This window comes from Vespa velutina, chromosome 1 (genome assembly GCF_912470025.1).
Source record: "Vespa velutina chromosome 1, iVesVel2.1, whole genome shotgun sequence".
NCBI lineage: Eukaryota > Metazoa > Arthropoda > Insecta > Hymenoptera > Vespidae > Vespa > Vespa velutina.
The window spans coordinates 3,397,008-3,424,507 of record NC_062188.1 but is presented as its reverse complement, the minus strand read 5'-3'; the positions used below and the strand labels follow the sequence as shown (position 1 = coordinate 3,424,507).

Below are 27,500 nucleotides of genomic sequence, written 5' to 3'. Positions count from 1 at the left end.
TCCTCGAAATTAATGATCAATTATTATCGTTCGATATATTCCTCGAAATATTATTACACTCGATTTTTGATGATCTTTACGCGCACGAAGATATATTTCGAATGTGTACGTAAAAAGAAATTTCTGAATGGATTTTCAAAAGCAATTATTCCCTTTGCGAGACTTTCTTTTTTTTTTTTTCCTTTATTTTTCTTTTTTTTTTTTACACACGATTTCATTTATTCTGATTGACTGATTCATTTATTTATTTTTCTCTTTTCTTTTACAAAGTCTTCGCAAAGTTATAAACATTAGGATCGTTTAAAAACGATAGGAAGAGGAAAGAAATTATTAGCCTCCCCCCCCCCCCGAAAAAAAAAAAAAAAAAAGAGAAAAAAAATAACTCTCGTATAAAAGGAATAATTGATTTTTAATATAACCCAGAAACTTTTAGTTCGACCAATATATAACTCATTTCATTTTCATAATCACATTTCGACTTATATATATATATATATATATATATATATATATATATATATACATACTGTAATTATTACTTACCAATCAAGTCACTAATTAAAACGAGACACCACCCTTCCCCTCCCTGATCACGCCCAATCACCCAACCATCCCTTCTCTTCTATCCTTCCCCTTGTAGATACCTTCGTCGTTTCTATTATTTCTCTTTTCCCAATTAATCGTTCTCTCTCTCTCTCTCTCTCTCTCTCTCTCTCTCTTTCTCTCCATTACGAATAATTCGGTCGTTTTCTCGGTGTCCTCGATCGTAATTTTAACGCGGGAATATTTAAATTGCATTTCATTTAAACATGTTAAGTGGACCTACAGAGACGAAACTTTTATCGTTAAACATTTTACAAAGTGTACAAAGAAGAAAGGGACTAAGAGAGAGAGAGAGAGAGAGAGAGAGAGAGAGAGAGAGAGATTGGTAATACCGAATATACGACGAAAGTTGAAGAAACTTGCGTGCTTTTGATGGAATTTTTCAGTACGACAGTAACTCTAAGTCCAGACTACGCTAAGGTATATACTTTTTCATTACCAATAAAATTTACGAACATGACAGGTTACGAATTGTTACGAAAAAGAGAGAGAGAGAGAGAGAGAGAGAGAGAGAGAGAGAGAGAGAAAGATTGGTTAAAACACTAGCGAATAAGTTTGTTCGTTTTTTACATGTTTTTTTATTTATTTATTTATTTTTTTTTTTATTTTATTTTATTTTATTTTTCTTTTTACGATTATCAAAATTCTTCCTTCGTATATATACATTTACATATTCATATACATATACATATACATATATATATATATATATATATCTATATCTATGTAATAAATGAATAAATAATACTTAAGTAAACGATTCGTTTAAGTCGAACACGTATATAAATATTAAAACGTGTACGAATATACGCGACTATGATAGTTAGTTCCTTTAAAATTTGGTGTTATTTCCAATTGGAAACCATAAAAAATTCATTAACGTTGGTAATCCACTTTACCAGAAATACTGATTCTCACAATCGATACTACTGGCCTATTGTCTTTGTCCTACGTACATATGTGTGTGGGTGTATCAGCGTTTGCATCTGGTATAATGTCCGTGTGTGTTCATTCGGAAACAACCCTTTCATTCATTGAGATAAAGAGAGACAGAGAGAGAGAGAGAGAGGGAGAGAGAGAGAGAGAGAGAGAGAGAGAGAGAGAGAGAAATGTTTCTGGATGCAAACGTGAAAGTAGAAAAATAGTGAAAGAAAGGGGAATTGTATATACGATTTTGACAAACGGATGTATTTCTCGATTGTTAGTCAAACGGTCACAAAGTGGAAGGTTTCAAAAGGACTATTTCAATCATAGCAACTTGGTACCAAAGGTATCTATGTATATTCTCTGTACACTTGAACGAAAACAATCCCAGTATCGTGGATCAAAATGTCGTCGAGGGCTCAACATCAAATTGATTTGATTTAGCATCGCTTTTGTCAACGTAGTTTTGGACATGCATATTGTATTTGCATGGGCCTTTCTCTCTCTCTCTCTCTCTCTCTCTCTCTCTTTCTCTCTGTCTGTCTGTCTGTCTGTCTCTTTATGTCTTTGTACGTCTCTGCACGTTGTATAGTTATATCATTTGTATATTCGTTCGTATAACTTCAACTGTATTATCCAAAAGGAAGAATCCTATGAACGGACATGATCGAAGGATCAAAGCAATCATCGATAATGATCGGATTTGATTCATTTAATGCATATATACGTTGCTAATAACTAATCAAATTAATGATAACAAATTCATTTTGCAAATGTTTATACGATCTAGGAAAAAGTAAATAATCATCATATTGATCAGACCTAATACTAAATACGTACAATTCGGAATATATCATATCGTTGAAACGATACAAATTATTAATTGAATAATGTTTATATACGTGTTGATAGATGGATAAATAAATAGATGGATAGATAGATAGATAGATAGATAGATAAATAGATAGATGTTGCCAATGAAATCGATTATCTATTTATTGTGAAAATCATACGGATATATTCCGTTTTAATTAATATTATTACTGAGAAGTAAATAAATTAATATCGATAAAAAAATATATATATACATATTTATATATATAGTTAATGTTTAATCGATACTAATTCTATCACTTGATATTGCGACAGTTCTTTTCAAATAATTTTTTAACCTGTTTCTTTGTTTTCGATCGATACTTTTTGACATCGTATAGATCTTTTTCTTTTTTTTTTCTTTCCTTTTTTTTTTGTTTTCTTTTTTTTTTTTTAGACTGTCCTAAGTGCGTTTCGAATTTTCTCTTTCTTTTCTCCCCTCTTTTTCTGGCAAATTTTACTATTTAAAAATATTTATATTCCTTGATATTCATATTGTCGTTTCGATTATCAAAAAATTTCATTAATATATTTAATATAATCGATTGTATGCGGTATAATGAATGAATAAATAAATAAATAAACAAATAAATAACTAAACGAACAAACAAATAAGCAAATAAATGAATATATTGAAAGTCAAGAATAAAATTAATTCCATTAACGATATTTCATTAAACTCGATCAGAATTTAATTTATCTGTTGAAATAGTCAGAAAGTGAGCCGAAAGTTTTTCTACTTTTAGTTTAACGAATTGAGTAAGGAAAAAAAAAAAAAGAAAAAAAGAAAAAAGGAAACGAAAACAAAAAAAAAAAAAGAAAAAAAAAGAAAGATGAATAAACAAATGAAATAAGAAATTAAGTTATAAGAAACGTTTAGAAAAAAGAATAATTGATTTTTAAAAATCACTTTATGAAACTTTTTAAATCGTCTCTTATATATCATCTACTTATATACATATATTCATATCGACTACTATCGTTTGGTTTATCGAACGAGGAAAAATTTTCAAGTAAAGCGAGAAAGTAAGAGAGGGAGAGAGAGAGAGAGAGAGAGAGAGAGAGAGAAAGAGAAAGAGAGAAAGAAAGAGAGAGAGAAAGAGAGAGAGAGAATTATCCCAGTAGAAGAAAATTCGCGTGCTTTGAACGAAATTGAAGAGATTTCTCTCCTATCTGTCGAATAAAGTATAAGAGGAGTGTGTGTGTGTGTGTGTGTGTGTGTGGTATGAATAAAAGAGAAAGGATAAATGACAAGAGACGTGCATCTTGGTTATGACGCGTCGTAAAACGGTGTGAATATTTTGCGTTGGAAATACCAAAAAAGAAAAAAAACAAAAAGAAAAAAAAAGAAAAGAAAAGAAAAGAGAAAAAGAAAAGAAAAGAAAAGAAAAGGTAAGAATGAAATTCGAGCTATTTACGTCGACACTTATCATAATGTAAAAAACGAATTTAAAGATAACAAAAAACCGATAAAAAGAAAAAGTATCTGTACTTTCGTTGTTCTTTATATATATATATATATATATATATATATATATATATATATATATATACATATGTTTTTTTTTCTTTTTATTTTCTTTTTTGTTTTGGTTTTTTTTTTTTTTTCGTTCACGAATTATTCACGTCGATTATCTTAATTTTATTAATGAAAATTAATTATTTTATTCATGTGCGTTTAGTTATGACAAATTTTTACAATAATACAAATAAATACGATATCAATAATATAAATATAATTGCAATTAGAATTATATTGAATGACATTTTTCGTTCTTATACGTGTCGTTTTAATTACTACGAAAATGATTCAGTATCGCTTTTAATATATATATATATATATATATATATGTATTTTTTTTTTTTTTTGGAGAAGTGAAGGGGAAAGAAGAAAGAGGAGTGAATATTTCATCCAAATGAACAAATGAAACAATAAAATATATATTATATTTATATCGTACATAATCGATTTATTTTAACCCCATATATATTTATTTATCAATTTATTACACAGTGTAATATATCTCGCGGTATATTACGTCGAAGTTCGAAATTCATCACCGATCAAAATACTTTTATAATAATCGGCACGTACGTATGTAAATGAGTAAACACTTGTTTTATGTAGATCGAAATTATAAAGAAAAAAAGGAAAAAAAAAATAGAAAAGAAAATTTCACAGATATATACCTAATTTTATATTTATATATATATATATATATAAGTAGTCGTACTACATAAGTACTTATCTACGTGTATATCTATCTTTATCTCCGTCCAACCCTTCCCTCAATCATCGCATTCCTCTTTTAAAAGTTCGTAAAGCAAAGTACATAAAAATCGAACCGATGATCACGACTTTTTTTCTCGAAAACGATTGAGTTTCCTTTCTTTGTCCTGAATTGACCTGTTTCCTTTGTCGTAACATCCGAACGAATCACGTAGGACATTTCTCTTTCCTCGTCGGCCCTTCATTTACCGTAAGTAATGTTTCATTTAAGCGCTTATTTGTCACGAAAGGAGAGACTATCAAGAGAGATAGAAAGATATAGAAGGAGAGAGAGAGAGAGAGAGAGAGAGAGAGAGAGAGAGAGAGGAAGAGAAAGAAAAAACAATGGAAAAATTCACCTTGAAGTTTGCAAGATCACTTTTTCAAAGGAAGTCTGGCACGAATAAAAGGTAGTCCCGGCGGTCGATCCGTTTCGCGTCTTTTTATTTTTGCCAAATATTTCGCGACAAAAACAAAAAAAAATAAAAGAGGAGATCTCGTTGAAAAGGAGCATTGTTGGTCTTTAATAATCCGTCAGAGATTTTCTACAGAGACAAATATATACATACATATATATATATATATATGTATATATGCATAGTACGTACATACATATATAATACTAACTTATGTATTTGTTTATCTTAATGTATGTTTTGTGTGTGTGTGTGTGTGTGTGTGTAACGTCGTAGAAATTTTTTTTTGGAACAAGGGGAAACTTGCTAACAATAAGTCTTCCTATAAACCCATAATGGATGAACATCCATTATACAAAGGTCACTGAGCGCAGCGCCAGTAGCTTTTTCTTATTTTTCAACCATCTTTCTTTTTTTTTTTCTTTCTTTTTCTTTTTTCTTTTTTTTTTTTTGTTTTTCTTTAAGAAAACGTCGAAGAGGGCGAATACGATGTTGCTTTTTTAGTGTTCTTGTTTGTTACCACTTCTCGTACGACTATGTACACTTTCATATTTATGTACATATATATATATGTGTGTGTGTGTGTATATATATATATATATATATACAGGATGTCCCACGGAATTGGGCCGAGTTATATCCTTAAAAGGATATTTGGAGATCGTGAAAAATTGTTTAATGATATTAAAACGTATTGAAACATTAAAATGATTCGACATTTATTTGAAATTGAAATAACATTTAAATTAATAAATTTCAAACATAACGTTATTAATAATGATTTTGTAGAGGGTGAAAAACTTCATCGATCGATGTGATTCAAAATTAGAGTTCTTTTTTTGGGAGGGGTTTTTTTTTTTTGTCTTTTTTTTTCTTTCAAGTGCAATTGCTGCTTGCAACTGCAACGGTGCATAAAAATCCATAAAAAGTTTCGTAGAATTATGTAGCGCATTAATACCATTTAATTTTGTCCTTTGACATTTTTCTCGATCTCTAATCCTTCCAAAGATATAGCTCGACCCAGTTCCGTGGGACACCCTATATATATATATATATATATATATATATATATATATATATATATATATATATACACTTGAATTTGCCATGCCAAAACAAATTAGACTATTTATATAGGATAAGCCAAAAACTTCTTTCTGAATGTTAACAAAAAAATCAATTACTCCTTTTCGAGACTTTTAATGGGCTAATTTGTTTTCTTCATTCCATTTTCATGTTCTTTTTTCCTTTTTTTTTTTTTTTTTTTTATTATTTTTTATCTGTTCTTCTTTCTTTCTCCCTTATTAGGCCGCAAGAAATTATATAGAAAGTGGAAAATTTTTCGATCTTAAAATAAAGATACCCCGTTTTTTTAACAAAAGGAAAGAAAGAAAAAAAAAAAAAAAAAAAAAAAAAAAAAAAAAAAAAAAGAAAGAGAGAACATCCACACCCCCACCAACACAGACATTTACATTTTTACACGTCGTCATAGACGACCATTATATTCTCCCTTGACGATAATATTTGAAAAAATTAATTGTAGAATGAAATCGCTCGAGAGGTCGCTGAACGTTAGTAAACGATTTCTTATCAAATGAGAATTAATTGAATAGTGTTTAAAAGAAAAACAAAAAAAGAAAAAAAAAATAGAAAAGAGAAAAAAGAAAAGAAAAAGATAAAAGTAAAGAAAAAGAAATAAGCAAGGAAGGTTTGTGCACAGTCTGTCAAAAATGTTTCGAATACGATACGTACGTACATACGTATGTACATACATATATACATAAATACATATATACGCATAGACAAATAATATACATAGATACATAGAATAAATATTATATACACACACACACATATACATATATATATATATATATATGAACGTAGGAATATCGGTCCAAATGGAAAATACATTTCGGCATTCGGAAACGTGGCACGAAAAACTCATTGGTTATGATGCATGGAAAAGGGAGAAAGAGAAGGGTCGAGAAGAACGAGGAGATGTAGAAGGTGGTGGAGGTGGTGGAGAAGGTGGAGAAAAAAGTGTCGTGGTATGGATGGAGGAGAAAGGGTCGTGCAGAAAGAGAAGTAGTGGAGGTCGATCAATATCGGGCTAAGCGTTTTCTCCATCTACCAACTGAGCGACAAGTCCTATCCGTTGCTACTTTCACCATTAAATGTTATGTAGTCTTTTCTTTTCTTTTCTTTTTTGCATTCTTTTTTGCATTCTTCTTTCTAATCTCTCGTTCTTTATCTTCCTTCTTTTTTTATCTTTCTTCTTCTTCTTCTTCTTTTTCTTCTTTTTCTTTTCTTTTTCTTTTTTTTTTTTTTTTTTTTTTTATTCTATTCTTTCTGTTCTTTTTTCCTATTTGTTCTTCTCTAAAAATTTCAACGAACACCGATGAATTGATTTCGCATCGTTCGACAAAAATTTGAATGAAAATTAAACGAACGATAACTTTTATCTTTTTCCTTTTATTTATTTTTATTTATTTATTTATTTATTTATTTATTTCTTTATGCTTTTTTTCCTTTTTTTCTTTTCTTTTTTTTCTTTTTTCTTTTTCTCTAAAAATTACAACGAATTTCATCATCCTGTAATAGCGTGATGCGATCATTATAAAAAATTATGGAGAAAAATAAAGCGAAGGTATGAGTCGATTTTATTTTCCTATTTTTCTTTTTAATTTATTTATTTATCTTTTTTTTTTCGCTCCTCTTTCAAATTTCAACGAATACCAACGAATGGTACATCGATTCAGTAGAACATTATAAAAATTATAATGATAATTAAAACGAACGATAAAGTCAATTTTATCTCTCATTTTTTTTCTATCTCTTTTTTCTCCTTTTTTTTTTATTTTTTTTATTTTTTATTTTTTTTTTATTTTTTTTTTTTTTTTTTGTAAAAATTTCAACGATTACAGACGAATAGTTCGATCATTATAAAAATTTTAGTAAATATAAAGTGACAAGTCTTTCCTCTTTTTTTTTTATTTTTTATTTTTTTTTATCTAAAAATTTCAACAAATTTCGTCATCCTGAAATTGCATTGCACGGTTCCATCACTATAAAAATTACGGTGAAAATAAAGCGAACGATAAGCCGGTTTTATCTTCCATTTTTTTCTTTTTTTTTTTTTTTTTCTTTTCTTTTTCTTTTTTCTAAAAATTTCCAAGGAACTTTATCGCGCCGATAAATGGTTCGATCATTATAAAAATTTTGGTGAAAATGAAGTGAATGATAAGTCGAAGTTTTATCTTTGTTCTTCCTTTCCTCTTTTGAAAATTTCTACAGAGATTTTATCATCCTGATGAATGGTTCGATCATTATAAAAATTTTGGTGAAAATAAAGTGAACGATAGGTCGAGGTTTTTATCCTTCTCTTTTCTTCTTCTTCTTCTTTTCCTTCCTTCCTTTTTTTTTCTTTTTTGTTTTTTTTCTTTTTTTGTTTTTTTCTCTAAAAATTTCAACGGTATTTTCATGATGGTTCTAATGAATGGTTCGATCATTTACAAAAATTTTATCGAAAGCAAAGTGAATGACATAGAAGTCGAACCTTTTATCTTTCTTTTTTCTTTTCTTTTTTTCCCTCCCCCCTCTCTCTCTCTCTCTCTCTCTCTCTTTCAAAAATTTCAGCAAATTTTTATCATCCTGATAGATGGTACCGATCATTAAAAAAATTTTCCACGGGAATAAAGTAAATTATAACTAATGAATTATTGTGACAAGTTACAAATAGACTATAATTATTTTTCAAAATTTGTAAACAGTTTCCATCGTTCCGTTAAACAAACACCAAAAAAGCAAAAAAAAAAAACATATATATATATATACATATATATAATGTACAGACATATTTTCGGATTAAAATAATTATACTATTGAAATATTGTAATCAATTCTCAAAACTTTTATCAACTTTAATTATCTTGATCATTGCTACCACCGCTCAAAAAAAAAAAAAAAAAAAAAAAAAGAAAAAAAAGATGTAGTTTTTAAAATACGTTTCAAAATATACATTAAAATGTTCATGATCATATTTCAAAATTTTATCAATTTCCTAATAGCATTAAGATCTTTTCGATCGTTCTATAACGAGAAAAGAAAAATTCTTGTGTACAACGAAAGAAGAAAAGAACGAAAAAAAGAAAAAAAAAAAAAAAAAGAAAGAATAAAATAGTTTCGTTTCCTTTAAGAAAATAAATCAAATTCGACGAAACAAAAAGACGTTTAAACGAATAATAAAAAATTTTTGATATTGCAATGAAAAATTAGAATAATTATATAGAGTCAAGGATACAGGGCAAAATTCGTGATGGTCGTTATGCTCTGAAAGCAAATTGGTGTGTCTTTGACATCGAGCACGTCGTTTCGAACTCTCTTGTTTGAGAGAAAGAGAAAGAGATAGAGATAGAGATAGAGGGGGAGAGAACTTGTGCTGATATGAGAGGGGTGGCTGTCTAATTCAACCAAGAGGGGTCTCTATTGGCCCACCAATCGGATAGACAAGAAGGAATTAATTTACGCGATCGATGAAAGGAGGAAATAGAGAGAGAGAGAGAGAGAGAGAGAGAGAGAGAGAGAGAGAGAGAGAGAGAGAGAGAGAGAGCATAGCACATTGTGCTGAGAATTTGAACGGCAACCGAATTCGATTCCCAGCATCATTCGCAGGAGTACTGTGCAGTAATGACAAGAGTGGTTATCCTTTGAGTTAATTTCGTTTCATAGAGAAAGAGAGAGAGAGAGAGAGAGAGAGAGAGAGAGAAACGTTCTGACCTTGCTAAATATATTGACTCAATACGTATTTATTGTATATTATTCGATTTGTCAAAATTGAATTTTCTTTTTACTCTGTCGTTCATCTCTTCTTCTTCTTCTTCTTCTTCTTCTTCTTCTTCTTCTTTTTCTTCTTCTTTCTTACTTTTTCTTTTTTCTATTTTTATATATTTATCATTAATAAAATTGTATTTAATTATTATTTTACATTAAAGGACAAAAATTTATCATCATATTCTTTTTCTCATTTATTGATTTATTCACTTATTTATTTATTTATTTATATATTTATTTATCATAAAAGAAATTATATTTATTTACTGTTTTATATTAAAAAAAAAAATGTATTGTCTTATCTCTTTCTTATTTATTTATTTATTTATTTATTTATATAAATTAAACAAAAAAAAAAAAGATAGAAAAGAAAACTATTTTGCAATTCTAATTTAATTATTAATTCTTCTTCTTTTTTTTTTTTTTTTTTTTTTTTTTTTTAGATGAAACCACGAATACGATATATCGATTATCGTTCCAATTCCGATCCAATTGTCTTCGATAATACGAACTTTAATCTTTCAGGAGAATAGAAAATTTATTTACGAAAAATAATCATATTCGAATATCCTTAATTTCGTTGCTGACAATTAAGTAAGGAAATGTTTGAGAGAGAAAAAAAAATAATGAATGAGAATCCTTTATCCTGTATAATTCAAAATAATATACGGGAATACGTGGTTCATAAGTTTTTCATCGTATTTCGTTCAAAGGATTTCGTAAAATCTACGAACTTTCCTTTCCTCGTACTTTACTCGATTATTCTCGAAATTTTATCTCATTAAAAGACGGGAGTTAAATCGAATAAAATAAGCTCATCCTGAAGATATCAAAATTAATATTATTTTTAAAAGGAAAATTCTGTTCGCAAGTTACTCACACAATTTTGGGTTATTTTTCTTTTCCTTTCCTTTTTTCTTTTTTTCTTTTTTTTTTTCTTATCACCAATTTATTTCTTCACGTACCTGAAACAGACAAAAAAAAATATATATATATATATGTATATAAAAATACTCTATATGAAATATTTAATTGGACAATAAGTAATAATACAATATTGCATTATTTTACTGATATTTATACAATATTTATATAATATTTATATAAAATTTTTATAATATTAATATAATAAATTTATTAATATTTAAACGTATAAACATTTTTTATTGTTTAAATTCTGACATTATTTATTAGCCACTCGAAGAATATAATGCAATATAGTTGTATCTGAATATAAATTACTATAATAAATATTTCCAATCTAATCAAATAGAAATTTCTTTTAACTATTACCATTACTATTATTATTATTATATGTAATTTATTTTTTTATCATTACGATTATACAAAATTATTTATCTCAAAACTGTTATCACTAATTATTCATCTGCATTATACCTGTGACATTGAGTGATCCCTTTAAATATTTAAATACATTTTTGCTATGTCAAATAATTAATCGATTAATTCTGAATAAACATTCGCGTTAACTGGCGATGATACGCTTCAAACATTTCCCTTTTCGGATATTTTTCTATCGAAGAAAGAAAATAAAAAAGAAAAAAAAAAAAGAGAGAGAGATACAGACACGTAGATACGAATTTCGAAAAAAAAAATGACTTTCGATTATAAAATTATGTTATATATACGAAAGAGATATACCCATGGAATCGTTTGTGGGTATTAATAGAATGTAAACATATGGCTATATATATATATATATATATATATATATATATATATATTTGTGTGCATGTGTGTGTGTATGTGTGTGTGTTATTCTATATATGAGACAAGTATGAGAGTGAATGTACAGAATAGAAGAGAGAAAGAAAAAGAAAAAAAGAAAGAGAGAGAGAAAGAGAGAGAGAGAGAGAGAGAGAGAGAGAGAGAGAGAGAGAGAGAGAGTACGGATATATACATTTATGTAAAATGTATCTTATATAAAGGGAAGACAACGAAATAGGGGAATGTTTTTCCAATATCAAAATAAAAATAGAAAAAGAAGAAAATAAATAATCGCATTTTTATCGTGAACGATAAGAATTCTTTCGAGAATTTTTAGAAAACAATTTATTTTTCTTTTATTTTCTTTTGTTTTTTTTTTTCTTTTTTTTTTTTTCTTTTTTCAATAAAAATAAAAAATAAAACTTGACTTTAATTATAATACTCCGTTCGGAGAAAAGACGAGGTAATCATTTATATCATGCGGTATAAAGGTTACATAAAGGTGAGACAACAAAACGAGAGAATAATTTTTCAATATCGAAATAAAAATAGAAAAGCAAAATGAGAAAATAAATAATCGCGTTAGCATAGATTTTATTTCGAGCATTCTTAAGGGGAAATCTTTAAATAATTTTTTTTTTGTCAAATAAAAAGAAAAGGAAAAAAAAAACAGAAGAAAAGAAATATTACTGATTCGGTTTTAATTATAATTATTTTATTTTAGAGAATAGACAAACAAACAGATAGACAGACTGACAGACAGACAGATAGACAGACTGACAGACAGACAGACAGACAGAGAGACAGACAAACAGACAGACAGACAGAGAAAATGTAAGAATTTCGTAGATATAGGAGGACAACGAAATAGTTGGATGATTTTCCAATGACAAAATAAAAATTTAAAAAACAACAATAATAAATAAAAAAATAAATAAATATATAAATTAATACATAAATAAATAAATAAATAAATATTTGCCGTTGGTATCGAGATAGAAAAATTTCGATACGTAAACTAATGGAGAAGAATTTTTTGAGAGAGAGAGAGAGAGAGAGAACGAACAAACAGAAAAAAAGAAAAGAAAAGAAAAGAAAAGAGAAAAAACATTTTCATTTTCCTTATAATTTGTCATTTTAAGTGTTCCTTTAACCTTTTCTATCTCCCTCCGAGTCCCTCCCTTCTCATATCTCCGCCACCACCCACTATCTTTATCTTTCGATCGTATCTTCTGTCGTCATATATCACGACGGACGTAAAACGTTGTTTATTGGCAGGAAAAAAAACACAGCTATACAATGGTCCCCCTTATATATACATATATTTTCACATATATATATACATATATATATATATATATATATATATACATGGATACATTTTATCGTGTAATAAAATGTTTAACAACGTCCATACACACTGATTTCTTTTCCCTACTCGATATTTCATAGAAGAGAGAAAAAGAGAGAAAGAGAGAGAAAAAAAGAGAGAGAGTGAGAGAGAGAGAGAGAGAGAGAGAGGATCTCGAAAAATATATCATGATATGAACTTAATAACCGGAGTTAAAAAAACATATGATATATATAATTGTCTGTGAGAAAAAAGTATATATATATATATATATATATGCGTATGTGTGTGTGTGTGTGTGTGTGTATAAATTGGTAGAAATAAAAAAAGCATGTATATGTATGTATATACGTACGTATGTAGATATACTGTCATATATTATCTATATAAACAAAAATCTATATACGTTGTGGTATAAAGAAGTTAGTGATCATAAAACTAATATCGAATGAAGGGAGAAAAAATTCGTTTATCTTTTTTACGATAACTATAATGTTATTACTATGTAAGATTAAAACAAACGGCGAATATAATTTCTATGGATTATTGACGGACAAATTTGTTAGAGTCCATAAAGAAAGATAGGATGGAACGAAGAAAGGGAAAAGAAAAGAAAAAAAAAAAAAAGGAAGAGAAAAAAATAAAAAGAACAGAAAAAGAATTCGCTTTGCGATCTGCGATCTTATAAAATCAATATTCTATCTGTTATAAAAGAGAAAATATGTTGAAGAGAGAGAGAGAGAGAGAGAGAGAGAGAGACAGAAAGCGTTCAAACACAAGAGAGAAAAGAGAAAGATCGATAACATCGACTTCGATTCGTAAATTTTTCCCTAAGCATAAAGAATTCTCTCGAGTTGGGCGACACGAAGAAGAAGAAGAAGAAGAAGAAGAAGAAGAAGAAAAAACAAGAAGAAAATATCGAGGAGAAAAATTTACGAGCTTGCGAATGGAGGAACGTTTACGTCTAAGCGAAGATGTATGGACGTTGGAAAAGTAGCATCTATGTCCTACAGTATCGTCCGATCTACGATGAGTTAGAGAGACAGAGAGATAGACAGACAAAGAGAGAGAGAAAGAGAGAGAGAGAAAGAGAGAGAGAGAGAGAGAGAAAGAGACCAAAAGATTAGTATTCTGTGTTAGGGGTTACTTTTCCAGGGCGCGGCTCATCAATGTACACCCTCGTTCATAAGTCATAGAAAAACTTGACACTACTTGTCTTCCATTGAAACGAATAGATGTAAGGACAAAGTTAAAAAAAAAAAAAAATGAAAAAAGAAAAGAAGAAAAAAAGAATGAAAAGCGTCGTTTCTTTTCTAGTTCGACGGCAAAAAAAAATTACGAATTATCAAATATTATCAAATTATTATAACAGTCGCTCCTGGAAGGATCGAAATAATTCGAAAAAAAAAAAAAAAAAAGAAAAGGGAAAGAAAAGAAAAGAAAAGAAAAGAAAAGAAAAGAAAAGAAAAGGAAAAAAAAAGAACGAAAGAAAGACGAAGAAGAGCACAAACCTTCGCGCAGTATCTTTATGATTTATGAACAAAGCGTATGAAAGAAGAGAGAAAAGAATAGGAAAAAAAAAAAGGTGAGAAAATAAGAAAGGGGAGTGGGAGAGGGAGGAGGAGTAAAACAAAAAAAAAACAAAAAAAAAAAAAGGAAGGAAGGAAAAAAAAAAGAACGAAAAAAGAAAAAACGGAGAAAGGAGGAAAAAAGGCCAACAAAACAAAGAAAAAAAAAAGAAAAAAAAAAAAAAAGAAAAAGGTTGATCGCTCGATCTTCGATTATAAAAAATCAAATGATCTGTCGATCCGAATAGTGTCGAATAATTGATATGATTTAAATGAAGAATGAAAAATATATAAAATTTCGCTACTCTCTTATCACTTATGAATGAGGATGTACACACACACACACACACACACACAGGCACACATATATATATATATATATATATATATATATATATTATATATATGATATATATATATATATATTATATATATGATATATATATATATTATATATATGATATATATATATATATACGTACATGTACTACAATATACGTACTTACTTACACACGCATGTACGTAGGAATGTACACGTACGTTGCTCGATTGAACGAAGGGTAGAATGCATTTTCGTATAGATGGCCTAGGGTCGAGACGAGAGGATAAAGGTACTCGACAAAGCATGGGTTGCGTTCATGCTCTCTTTCGACCCTTGTATACACCCCTACCTCTCTTCCTCTCTCTCTCTCTTTCTCTCTCACACACTTTTTCTCTGCAATACCCTCATACCATCACCACCAATACTACTACCATCCCCATCGTCCTTGTCTGCCTATCTCTTTTTCTCTCTCTCTCTCTCTCTCTCTCTCTCTCTCTCTCTCTCTCTCTCTCTCTCTCTCTCTCTTTGCCTCTGTCTCTGTCTCTCTCTCTCGCATTATTTATTTCGCCATTCAAGCAGGAACCGTCGAAAGACTCGGATTTGTTATTCGCCGAGGGTTCAAACTACCACCCACCCCTCCCCGCTCCGCCCGCCCTCCCTCCCTCCCTTCCTCTTTATCCCATCCCTCCTCCCAAACCCCCTAGTCTTCGCTTTTATACTAGAAACGCCGACAGGGTTGTTTCTCTGGCAAACAGAAACACGAGGAAGAGGAAGGAGGAAAGAGGGTGGTTGGGACAGGGGGATTTGGGAAAAAGGGGAGGTTTAGATCGAGTACCGGATAATAAAGCAGTCCGGCCGAATCGAAATACCGTAGGAATATAAATTTTCTTTATACGTTAGCGAAATCACGAAATCGCATATCTCTAATGTCCATCGCGATCGTTACATTGTATATCTCCCTTTTCGCGATATTTTATTCTTCAGAGAAACGAAACTCGAACGACATTGACTTGAATTAATTATTAATCAATCGATATTTCCTTTGAAACATTTTAAATGTGTCCATTTTAAATGTAAGTATTATAGAATATGTGTTTATCTTCTTCTTCTTCTTCTTCTTTTTTTTTTGCTTTTTTTTTTTTCTTTCTTCCATAAATATCTTTCCTCGAAATATTCATAATGAAATTTCAACGAATTGATGGGTCTCAAAAATAATTATTATTTAATTTAATATAAATTTATTTACTACTAACTGGATTATTGTAGATCGTTTTAGTTTGTAAGAAAAAAAGGGAGGGAGGGGGGTGGAAGAAAAAATACGATCTTGATTAATAAAACAATCAAATATTCATTTCGAGATGAGAATAATTATAATCAAGGATTGATCAAACACCAACGTAATATTTTATAAGCCGTTATCTATTTCTTTTTTATTTTTCACATTTCCCTCCTTTCGTTTTGTTCCGATAAAATAATATATTCGTCTCAATAAGTGAAATAATTAAGTAAGTACGTTTAAAAACAATAGTTAAATGCTATCTTGATTAAAATATTTTAATGGAAAAATAATTAAATGTCGATTATATATAACCTTCTGTAATCGAATTTTCATTGGTGCGTAAAAAACAAAAATACAAAAATACATTATCTTAATTAATAAAAAAATTTAGATATCTATATGTATTAATGATAATTAAATATTATTATTAAAAAATAATAAAATACTGTTATGTGTATATATATATATATATATATATATATATATAAAATTCATACAATCTAGTCATCATTCCTTTAAAATAAGAATATACAAATATATAAATATCAGATATAATAATAATAATAATAACAATAACAATAATACTAACAATAATATATCCACTATAATATATATTACAATATATATTATATATATTATATGCTAAATATGATTTAATATAAAATTAAATATTTGATAAAGAATGAAATAAAATTTTTAAACTAGATAATGTCTGTAAAAATTTTAGAAAAGTCGAGAGAAAGAGAGAAGGAAATGAAATTTATAAACACGAGTCAAACACGAGAAAAACATATAGCGATTATCGTGTAACATATCGTAACATAATATTTTCATCTATATATATATATATAAAACTATGAAATGAATACGTTCGACGTTATAAATAAATATTTTTTAATATTGAAAACGACGTGATATTATATTTCTCTTCTTTTTATTTTTTTCTCTTTCTCCTTTTCTTTCTATTTTTCTTTCTTTCTTTCCTAAAGCCCAAGGAATATATATCTACGTGTTTTCTCGTAAAATCCTACAAGAATTTCCATTACACGAAACGTACAGAAAATAAATAATTTCGCTTATTATTCCGAATTCGTAAATAGTTTCGATTAAACGACAGTAATCGTTAATAATAAATTTATGAATTAATTGTACCGATAAAAAAATAAAAGAAAAAAAAAAAAAAAAGAAAAAAATAAAGAAAGAAAAGAAAAAGAAAAATCACGTCTCGAACTAATTCGATATAATGAAAATTAATCGATCTAACAAACAAGTAAAATTTCATTTTCTTTTTTTGTTTTCATCGACAGCATTCAATTACGTCAAGAATACGAAAAAGTAAAAAAAGAAAAGAAACGAAGAAAAAACAACTTAAATCAATGTATCATTACATTGATTCACATAAACAATATAATAATACAATATGGAATGATTATAAATTTTATTTATAAATATATAGATCAACTTATATAATTATCAGCTTTATATTAATATCCTTTGTATCGATAAACTCGTGGTTAAATAATTTCTAAAGGGACGTCGTTATAAAAGCTAACAAAAATTTTCAACCGATGGACATGTAATGTTAGTACGTAGGTCGAAATGGGTGTGACGATTAACGCGAAGTATTTAGAGAGACAACGAACCCTCGTCACCTTTGCTAACACTTCCTAGTAGGGTTTACGGTCTCCTTCGGTCTAACACAGTAGACCCTTTTCTCGATACATAGCCTAAGGTAAATTGTTTCCAACAATAGAAAATACCCGGGATAGCCATTATTCAATATAGATTTTATTCATTGTATGAATTTAAAAGAAGACCCAACTTTTTTACATATATAAATCACTATACTTAAAACGCTGATTAAAAGTTTTTTTTACGTTAATTAATCCAAGATGATAATGTAAATTATTAAGAAGAAAAGAAAGAAGAAAAAAAAAATAATAATAGTAATAATAATAATAATAAAAGAAAAAAAAATTCATGTATATGTAAAAATTCAAGAAAATTATAAAAATCATTAAAAAAAAAATAATAATAATAATAAAAAATATATATCTTTATATGTTTGTATATTTTAAACGAGATAAACCCTATGATACTAAAACCAAAAATTGTACTTCTTTAAATCCAAGAAGATAATAGAAGTCATAAAAAAAGAAAAAAAAATGTATATATATATATATATATAAACGTGAAGCAAATGAAAAAAAAAATTAAGCGCTTTCGTACTAAAAAAAAAATACGCTCAAAAATATAAACTCAAGAAAATCGTAATGAAAATTGTAAAAAAAAAAAAAAAAAAAAAAATTCTCTTTCCACGAATGCTTACTAATTGCTAATTGAGGATATAAAACTGCTGTCTTACTGAAAACACATTAAAAGTGTAAACCTTAAAATCCAAGAAAATCATGAAAATCATGAAAATCATGAAAGAGAAAAATTATTAATAAAAAAAAAAAATAAATAAATAAATAAATAAATAAAAAAAGAAAAAAGAGAAAGAAAATGTAAAAGATATTTATACGTAAAGGTAGTATCTTGAAGAAAATAAAACGAAAAAAAGAATTAAATAAAATAAAATAAAATAAAAAAAGAAAGAAGAAAGAAAAAGGAAAAAGAAAAAACATCTGTTCCTACGAATGCTTACTAATTGCTAATTCGAGAAGAAAAGGAAATCTGTATTTTTAATAAGACCTTTCACTCCATCTCTCTCTCTCTCTCTCTCTCTCTCTCTCTCTGTCACTATACTAAACGAAACATCCTCTTACGAAGAGAGACATGAGTAGAGAGACATGAGTTCGAGTAAAAGATAAACGACGAAGTCGAACGATTACGAAAATGAACGAGAAGACGAGGGGAAAACTAAGAGGGGGTGAGAAGAAGTGGGGGTGCGAAGTGGAATGAGAAGTGGATTGAGGGGCGGGGAGAGGCCTCGGATAGAAAGGGGAAGGTTTATCCCGTCGATCGTTTTAGCATGAAACCCGCGCGTCACAGCAACGTGACGGCTGTCGAACACATTAATTTTCCTCGCCAATTAATCGTGCCTCGTTAATGCATGCGTGTACGTGTTTGCGGATCGTACTGTGCTAATCGTCCTGAATGTCAAACTAAGCGGCAAGAAATGATTTCTCTGGCCAATCTGTTGTTACGCGTTAACGTTATTTCTATCGATTTTAAATACTCCATTAAGTATAACTCTTGCGAGAGAGAGAGAGAGAGAGAGAGAAACGTTCTTTGCTTCTTCTTTTTTCTTTTTTTTTTTTTTCTTTTTTCTTCTTCCGACTTTTGTTCTGCCTTTTTTTTTCTTTTCTTGTTTTTCTCTTTTTTTTTCTCTCTTTTTTTTTTCTCTCTTTTTTTTTTTTTTCCTTCCCATCTTCAAACGGCATGATTTTTTGTAGGAAGAGAAAACAAATGGAAGAATAAGAAGAAAGGAGAATAGAATTGAAAGAGAAAAGAAACGAGAGAGTAAATTCTGAAAGAATAAAAAGATACGACGATAATGATCCAATCAGAATCTTTCACGTTTGAGAATAATTTTATTTGATTTTTCCTTATTTTTAGAAAACATCTAATGACATTGACCTTGGGTACAATGAATAAGATTGTGAGGGGATGTGTGTGTGTATTTTTTTTTTTTTTTTTTTTTTTTTTTTTTTTGTATAAATATAAAACAGATGATATATCTAAAATAATTATTCGATTTCAAAAAATATTATATATATATATATATTTTTTTTTCTTTTTTTACAAGAAAACATTTTTAAATATATGTAAATTCTAAACAAAAAAGAAACGAATGAGAAAAAAAAAAGAATTTGGGAAAGAAGTTGATGTATTTTACTTAAAAATGAAATTATTCAATTTCAAAAAGTATAGATATAGATAGTAATAATAATAAATAATGAGTAACGAAAATTATTTTATATTATTTAAATACATACACAAACACACACACACACAAACACACAAACAGGCACTTATAAGAGAAGTTTCTACCAATGATAAATAATCTTTTATCTCGTCTTTAACTTCGGTCGAATTTAACGAATGAAAAATTACCAAATTTGTAACGTTGGCAACGACGAAATATTCCAATTTTGTGTTAACTTGTGTAAACTTAGAAAATTGCCTTATTTCTCAACTACAAGAAAGCAATAAAGGTAAAAAAAAAAAAAAAAAAAAAAAAAAGAGAGAAAAAAAAAGAGAAACGATAAAGTAAAAGAACGATCATTCACGAAAATCCATCTCCTGTTTTTTTAATATTACTTAAATCGAGCTGCACGAGGTAAAGAAAAAAAAGAAAAAGAAAAGAAAAAGAAAAGAAATGAAGAAGGAAAAAGAAACGAGAGAAAAGAAAAGGAAAGAAAAAAAAAAAGAAAAAAAGAAAAAACGACAACGAATGAAACGTTCAACGTTGACACAAAAAGACACACATATACACGCACACACACACACACACACATAGAGAGAGACGTACATACATAGATGAATATATACATATATTTGTAGGTATGATCGAACAAAAGTTTTAGTAGTATTACATAAATCCAGGCTAAACGGTAACTTTGAATCTTGCATGAATGTACCCGATTGTGAGTTACCTGACGAATAGTCAAACTTTCATTCTCCCGTAAACAGACCTTTTTCCAAGAAAAAGCTTTTCAACAATTTGCATGGATATGATGGTGGTGGTTGTGGTGGAGCGGGAGTGGTTGGGAGTGGTAGTTGGAGTGACGACCGAGGAATGGATAAAAATAACGATCACCGAAGATTACCTAGAACTGTGAGGATATACACAAAAAAAAAAAAAGGAGAAAAAAAGAAAAAGAAAAGAAAAGAAAAAAACGCTTCTGTTCGCTCGGTCGAGTATTTTTTTTTTTTTTTTTTTTTTTTTTTTTTTTTTTTTTTTTTTAATGAATGACAAATATTTTGATTGATACGAATAAATAAATCGTTAGAATTCCTCCAAAATTATAGATGCTTTATTATAAATACCGCGAATATTATTTAATCTAATATTCAGAAAAATATAGATTAACGAGTATGTAGAAAAAGTCAAAATGAAAATGGACAAAAGGGAAGGAAAAAGAAAAAGGGTAAAGGAATTAAAAAAAAAAAAGAAAATAAAAGATTAATTAAAAGAGAAGATACTAAAAATATAATCGATACTATTACTATGGATAGTATATATAGAAGTCGAAGGATAATATCTCAAGAGAAATGAACGAAAAAAAAAAAAAAAAATAAATTACAGTGTTATTATATCGATATATATATACATACATACATACATACATACATACATACATACGTACATGCATACATACAAATGCGAATTTTAACACGGGATTCGTCGTAGATAATAATCAATTATTATTTACGACGAAGAAGAAAAAAAAGAAAAAAAAGAAACAAAAAAGAATGGAACCAAAAGAAATGACAAAAAGTTGTATATTTCGATTAAGTGATACAACATAAATACGTAAATAAGTAATTAAAATAATTTCGAGGGGAAAAAAAAAGGGAAAAGGGAAGAGAGAAAAAGGAGAGAAAGAGAGAGAAAGTAAAAAAGAAAAAAAGAAAAGTAGAGTGAGGGGAAAGGGGGAGGGGAAAGGGGGAGGGGAAAGGGAGTAGAGGTGGAGGATCAGATAGAACGCAGAAAAGTAATTTTGAAAGTTTATCCACCGCGATCATATCGATATTCCAAGTTCTCGAGTAAAATCCTTCCTCTATCCATAGATTCAACCCCGTCCCCTCTCCCGGCAACCTACCACTTCCCACTCCTCAGTCTCAATTCCCCCTCCCCCCGCCCCATCTCACCTCATTCCCCTCGAAGTTCTCTTTAAATAAGATCGTTCTCGTTGGGATTCGGCTTCATCCTCTTTTTCCATCTCCCACCCACAAAACACCCATCCATCCCACCCTTAGTACTACAATCCTTGTATTTGATAATTATATTGAAAATAATTTATCGGGGTCGTAGGAAGAGAGAATAAAATAGTGAAAATAGATAGAGACGGATAAAGAGATAAAGAGATAAAGTGATAATGAAAAATAGATGGAGAGAAAGAGAGAGAGAGAGAAATAGAAATAGAAATAGAAATAGAAATAGAAATAGAAATAGAAAGTGCAGAGACGACTAACTCGTTCGTTTGAGAATAAGAGGGTGGTTTAGATTAAGATCCAAGATAGCCTTGCGAATTTACTACTTCTGAAACTCGACATGGCGGTCCGATGATGCTGTTGCTGCTGTTACTACTGCTACTCAGCATAGGAAAATATCAAGAGAGAGAGAGAGAGAGAGAGAGAGTTTGACGGGGTGATGGTAGAGAAAGGTAGGAAGAAATAAGCAAGGAAGGAAGGAAGGAAGGAAGGAAGGAAGAGAGAGGGTTGAAATTCATTTCCCTAATGGAGGAAGGAATATCGCTTCTAACGACGCCCGGTAGCTAAACAACCCTCGTCCACTTCTACAAACTTATCCTCAACCCTCTGTCAACCAGACCTCCTCCATAGTAACCAAGGCCCATCCTGCTGCTATCTTGCATCCACTTTAAAATCTTGCTTTTAACATTTCTCTCTCTCTCTCTTTCTCTCTCTCTCTCTTTCTTTACATATATATATATATATTGCTCTTTCAAAGATATTCGAATGGCCACAGCATAGGCAGCAGGCTCGCTCGTTAAAATTTATGGAATTCATTGGGAATTCAGGAACACGCAAACCCAGACGCAAGCGGAATTCTTTTCAATACCCTCTCTCTCTTCCCCTTCTCTTCCTCTCTCTCTCTCTCTCTCTCTCTCTCTCTCTTTCTCTTTATCTCTATTTTGTTCTATCTTAAGTCAGTATAAACTGTCCTGCAGAATCCTGGCTATGTGCGGCCCTCTGATAACGCGTATATATACACGCGTGTATACGTACGTGGATTTACGCGATAAGAATGCTGACGTCGTTGATCGGATTTGGAGAAAAGAAGAGAAAGGAAGAAAAAGAAGGTAGAGAGAGAGAGAGAGAGAGAGAGAGAGAAAGCGAGGAAGAGAGGATATAAGGTAAAGGCTTTACGATCTGGGAATTTAAAGCTTTGTTTGGACTTGTCTTTTCTCTGGACTGTGCACGTCTTGAATTAGAACGAACAAATGTTGGAAACGGGTTTCTGTATCGTACAATTCCAATCGGAATTCGAAGAAGGGAAAAAGAAATCCAATAACGAGTTCAAGAAAGTGTGTAAATTTTTCTCTCTCTGTTTATTCTTTCTTTTTTTTTTTTTTTTTTTTTTTTTTTTTTTTTTTTTTTTGGTTAATTCGTATCTGTGTTTTTACGTACATACGTACGCATGTATATATACATACATATATATATATATATATATGTATATATGTATGTATGTATGTATGTATGTATGTATGTATATATGTATGTATGTATGTATGTATGCATTATACGTGTAAACGAAAAGAAAAATTTGTATTTACATTTCACGTTTACTTTCTTTGTACGATTTTATTCGTATTTATTTTTTCCATGTTAACTTTTTTTTCTTTTACATTTTTCTCTTTCGTACAAAGAATTATTAATTGCACACAAGTGCGTAACGATTAAAAAGGAATCAAAAAAAAAAAAAAAAAAAAAAAAAAAAAGAAAAAAGAAAAAACAAAGAAAGAAAATAGAAAAAGGAAAAATAATACTTAATCGTATTAAATTGACATATTAATTGTAATCAATTGAATTTACTCATATACGATCTAAATTGTTATTTATTCGGGAGAATTTTTTTCGAATACTTTTAATCAGTATTTTAAATAGATCGTCAATAATTTATAATAAAATATCGATAAGTAATAAAAGCAAGATCGAAATTACGCATATTAATATAACTCTTGTCGGTATTTTAATTAATATATTTGTAAATAATAATAATAATTTTTATCAGTCTTTTAAATAGATGGTCAGTATTTGTAATAAAATTAAACGGAAACGTGATACATAATTATATATATATATGTATACATATATATATATTGATCATTTATAAAAGACATTGATATTTTATTATACATATTGATCAAAATAATCATATATACCGACCATACGTTTAAGTAAAGCACGTAAAAAATTACTATTAATCAATTCGATTAAATAAGATGCTTATAGCATAACACGATATATCGATAGCTATAAATCGACATACTTCACGGACGATTTATTCGATTTATTTTAACCTGATGAATAAAATTAAAAACATACGAAATTTAAAATGTTATTGAATTTGATAATAACAAACGAGTGGAACAAATAAATTTCGAAGAAAATTAACTTCTTTAATAAAATATATTCCAACGTCAATACGTATATATAAAAAATATGTACAGTTCAAAATTCGATAATGATGTCGACGATGATTGTTCCTGCGAGGAGATCATCGTCTCCCGACGACCAAAATCTTCTTATCATTTTCGGTAAGATAATTGATTATATTAAAAAATTAACATTTATGATATTATCTCTATCCGTGTTCATAAAAAATCATAAATAATAGTATCGTAATGTGACAGAAAGAAAGATATAAAAAAAATGAAAGATACGAGTCATCAAAAGAGCATCGACGAGTTTGATCCTTGCGTTTGTCCAGAAGAAAATCTTCAATATATTAAATCGATCAATAGAGAAATAATTAAATCATCATCGACTTTGAAGGACACGTAGTAAGTCTTATCATTTTATTAAAATTAACAGTTACATTATATTCAACGTATCTATCGATCGCAAAACTCTTGTAAGTCAGAAGAAAAAAAAAAAAAAAAAAAAAAAAAAAAAAAAAATAGAAAAAAAAACAGGAGAAAGAAGAAGAAAAAGGAAATTGATTACTCTAATACGAAACAAAGGACGTTAAAGTTTTGTAAAATGCAATAATATTAAAGAATCTTTTATGGCCTTCCATTTATTCGATCACTTTAATCAATATTTTAAATAAATCCTGAATATATTTATAATGGAGTATCAGTAAAATCCACCAACAAACTAGACACTTAATTATTTATAAAATAATTATATATATTTATAAAATATATATATATATATATATATATATATATATATCGAACGTTTATTTATTTTGATCGAAATACTTAACGTTAATTAATAAAAATACTGATCGAATAAATACAGATGAATGTCTTTTATCATATAAACCATAACTGTAATCTTGTAACATTAAAAGATAATAATGTCGTTTATCTTTTTTTTACTTCAAAAAAAAAAAAAAAAAAAAAAAAAAAAAAAAAAAAAGAAAAAAAAAAAATGAAAAAATCACGATCAATAAAAATAATCGATACTCGTTTCAAATTCTTATCGTCGTGTAATAATTTTCCGCATAAGATTACAAAACTGTTCAATTATCTCTAACGAGATAATTAACGATACGAGACTTATTACTGCGTTTTGAAAGCTTTCAAATTTTACATTTCGAGATGTTAAAGTTTAATTAGAGGTGGAAGAAAATAAAAAGGAAGAAAAAGAAAATTGACTCGTTGACAATTTTTAAATGGTTTGCGTCAATTTTTTTTTCTTCCATTTTTTTTTTTTCTTTTCCTTTTTTTTTTTCTTAGCGAAACAGATCCAGACAAGTCGAAAAAAAAGAAGAGAAATAAGACCAACAAGATAATCACGAAGAAAAGAAATAACGTTTGTCGAACGAAAGAAATAGACGATCCAGCTTATTCGATAATTTATTGTAACAAATTCGAGGACGACGAACAATTACAGGACTTTCTATTCCCGTTCAGGGCTACGAGTACTCAGGTTTTTATAATTATTTAATACAAATATATATATATATATGCATTTTTTAATTCGATTTAAAAAAAAAAAAAAAAAAAAAAGAAAGAAACACAGCACCTCTCTCGTTATTCGTGACGTAGTCTCTTTATTCCTACGTTCTAATTTGATCTCTCTTTTTTTTTTTCTTTTTATTCTTTTTTCTTTTTTTTGTTTTCTTTTTTTTTTTTTTACAGGAGAACGCCGAATGGAACGAAAGTGATATCAGTACGTGCACGTTTCCCATAATAGAAAAACGTAAGTTGATAACTTTCGTCATCGAGTATATACATATTTCATTTTAGTGTTTAATCGTCCCTTTTTAAAAAATATTCTACGCTCTATGTAATATGAATATTCCGTGGTTATAAAATATAAAACGCTTCGCTGTGTGTAATAAAACGCAACTTCCTTTTGAGAGCTCATATCCCTTTCCACACTCTCTCTCTCTCTCTCTCTCTCTCTCTCCCCCTCTCCCCCTATATGCTCCATCTCCCTCCCCCCTCCCCATTTATACCCCCTCGCAATCCACAACTTCCTTTCTCCTTCACCATCCAACTCTCGAGTTCTTTCGTAAAATGAAATATTTCTCTCGTGGGAGAAAAATAAATAACGCTTGCTTGATCCATTCACGATAATTTTCAACAATATATATATATATATAAAGAGAGAGAAAGAGAGAGAAAGGGAATAGGAGGGGGAAGAAGGGCGAGGGAGTAACGAGTCATTAAAAAATATTTGTCATTTTAACAAATATTTTTCTAATCTCTTTTCCCCTCTCTCTCTCTCTCTCTCTCTCTCTCTCTCTCTATCTATCTATCTATCTATCTATCTCTTTCTCTATCTATCTCTCTGTCTGTCTTCTTTTCTCAATACATCCAATCGTCTATCTATCTATTATTTCTTTATACACGAGCATGGAATAAAAGAAGAAAAGGAAAAGATTGCTATGAAGAAGATACATTTTGTATTCTTTTATTCAGTAAGCAATTGTACCGGCACGTGTAATAATATCGAAAGAAAATCCGATTCACGAGAGATTAAATTAAAGGATCCTTTCTGTGATATACCATCGATTCCTCATTGCGATTTGCCTGATCTAATCGAAAAAAAACCGGAACCTGAGGTCCTAGCTACGGTATTATTATTATCGGAAAAGGATAATCTAAGGGAGGCCAAACCGAACGTCATATTTGATAAATTGTTTTTGAATTTGACGTCTCGTCAAAATTTCAGTGAGTATTAAATTTTGATTAATTGAGATAAGTTAAAAAAAAAAAAAAAAGAAAAAAAAAAAAAGGGGGGGAGGGATTATGCAATTGTAATTAAAAAGAATAAAGAAAAGAAAAGAAAAGAAAAAAGGAGATACGTATAAGCTATCAAAAACTTTATTTGATTTTTATTTCAGATTGATTGGATTTAATAAAATGATTATTATTTAATTTTATATTATATAATTAACGAAATCAATGTTAATTATAATAAAAATTGTTTCATATGATTTCAGCGACTGACATGATCGAT

At 28.8% G+C, this 27,500-nt stretch overlaps 2 protein-coding genes across 7 annotated transcripts in view; one reads left to right on the top strand and one right to left on the bottom strand.

Moving 5' to 3' along the window:
* The window catches only part of LOC124951841, a 243,058-nt gene that overhangs the window by 172,201 nt on the left and 43,357 nt on the right, over positions 1-27,500 (bottom strand). The window lies entirely within an intron of this gene.
* Positions 24,525-27,500, top strand: part of LOC124956747 — a 3,928-nt gene continuing 952 nt past the window's right edge. Inside the window, exons 1-6 of the mRNA XM_047512952.1 lie at positions 24,525-24,619; positions 24,716-24,865; positions 25,769-25,961; positions 26,174-26,234; positions 26,960-27,211; positions 27,484-27,500. The exon at positions 27,484-27,500 is cut by the window's right edge and continues 113 nt beyond it. Coding sequence (XP_047368908.1) covers positions 24,525-24,619; positions 24,716-24,865; positions 25,769-25,961; positions 26,174-26,234; positions 26,960-27,211; positions 27,484-27,500 — 768 coding nt within the window. The remainder of the gene's footprint in view (positions 24,620-24,715; positions 24,866-25,768; positions 25,962-26,173; positions 26,235-26,959; positions 27,212-27,483) is intronic.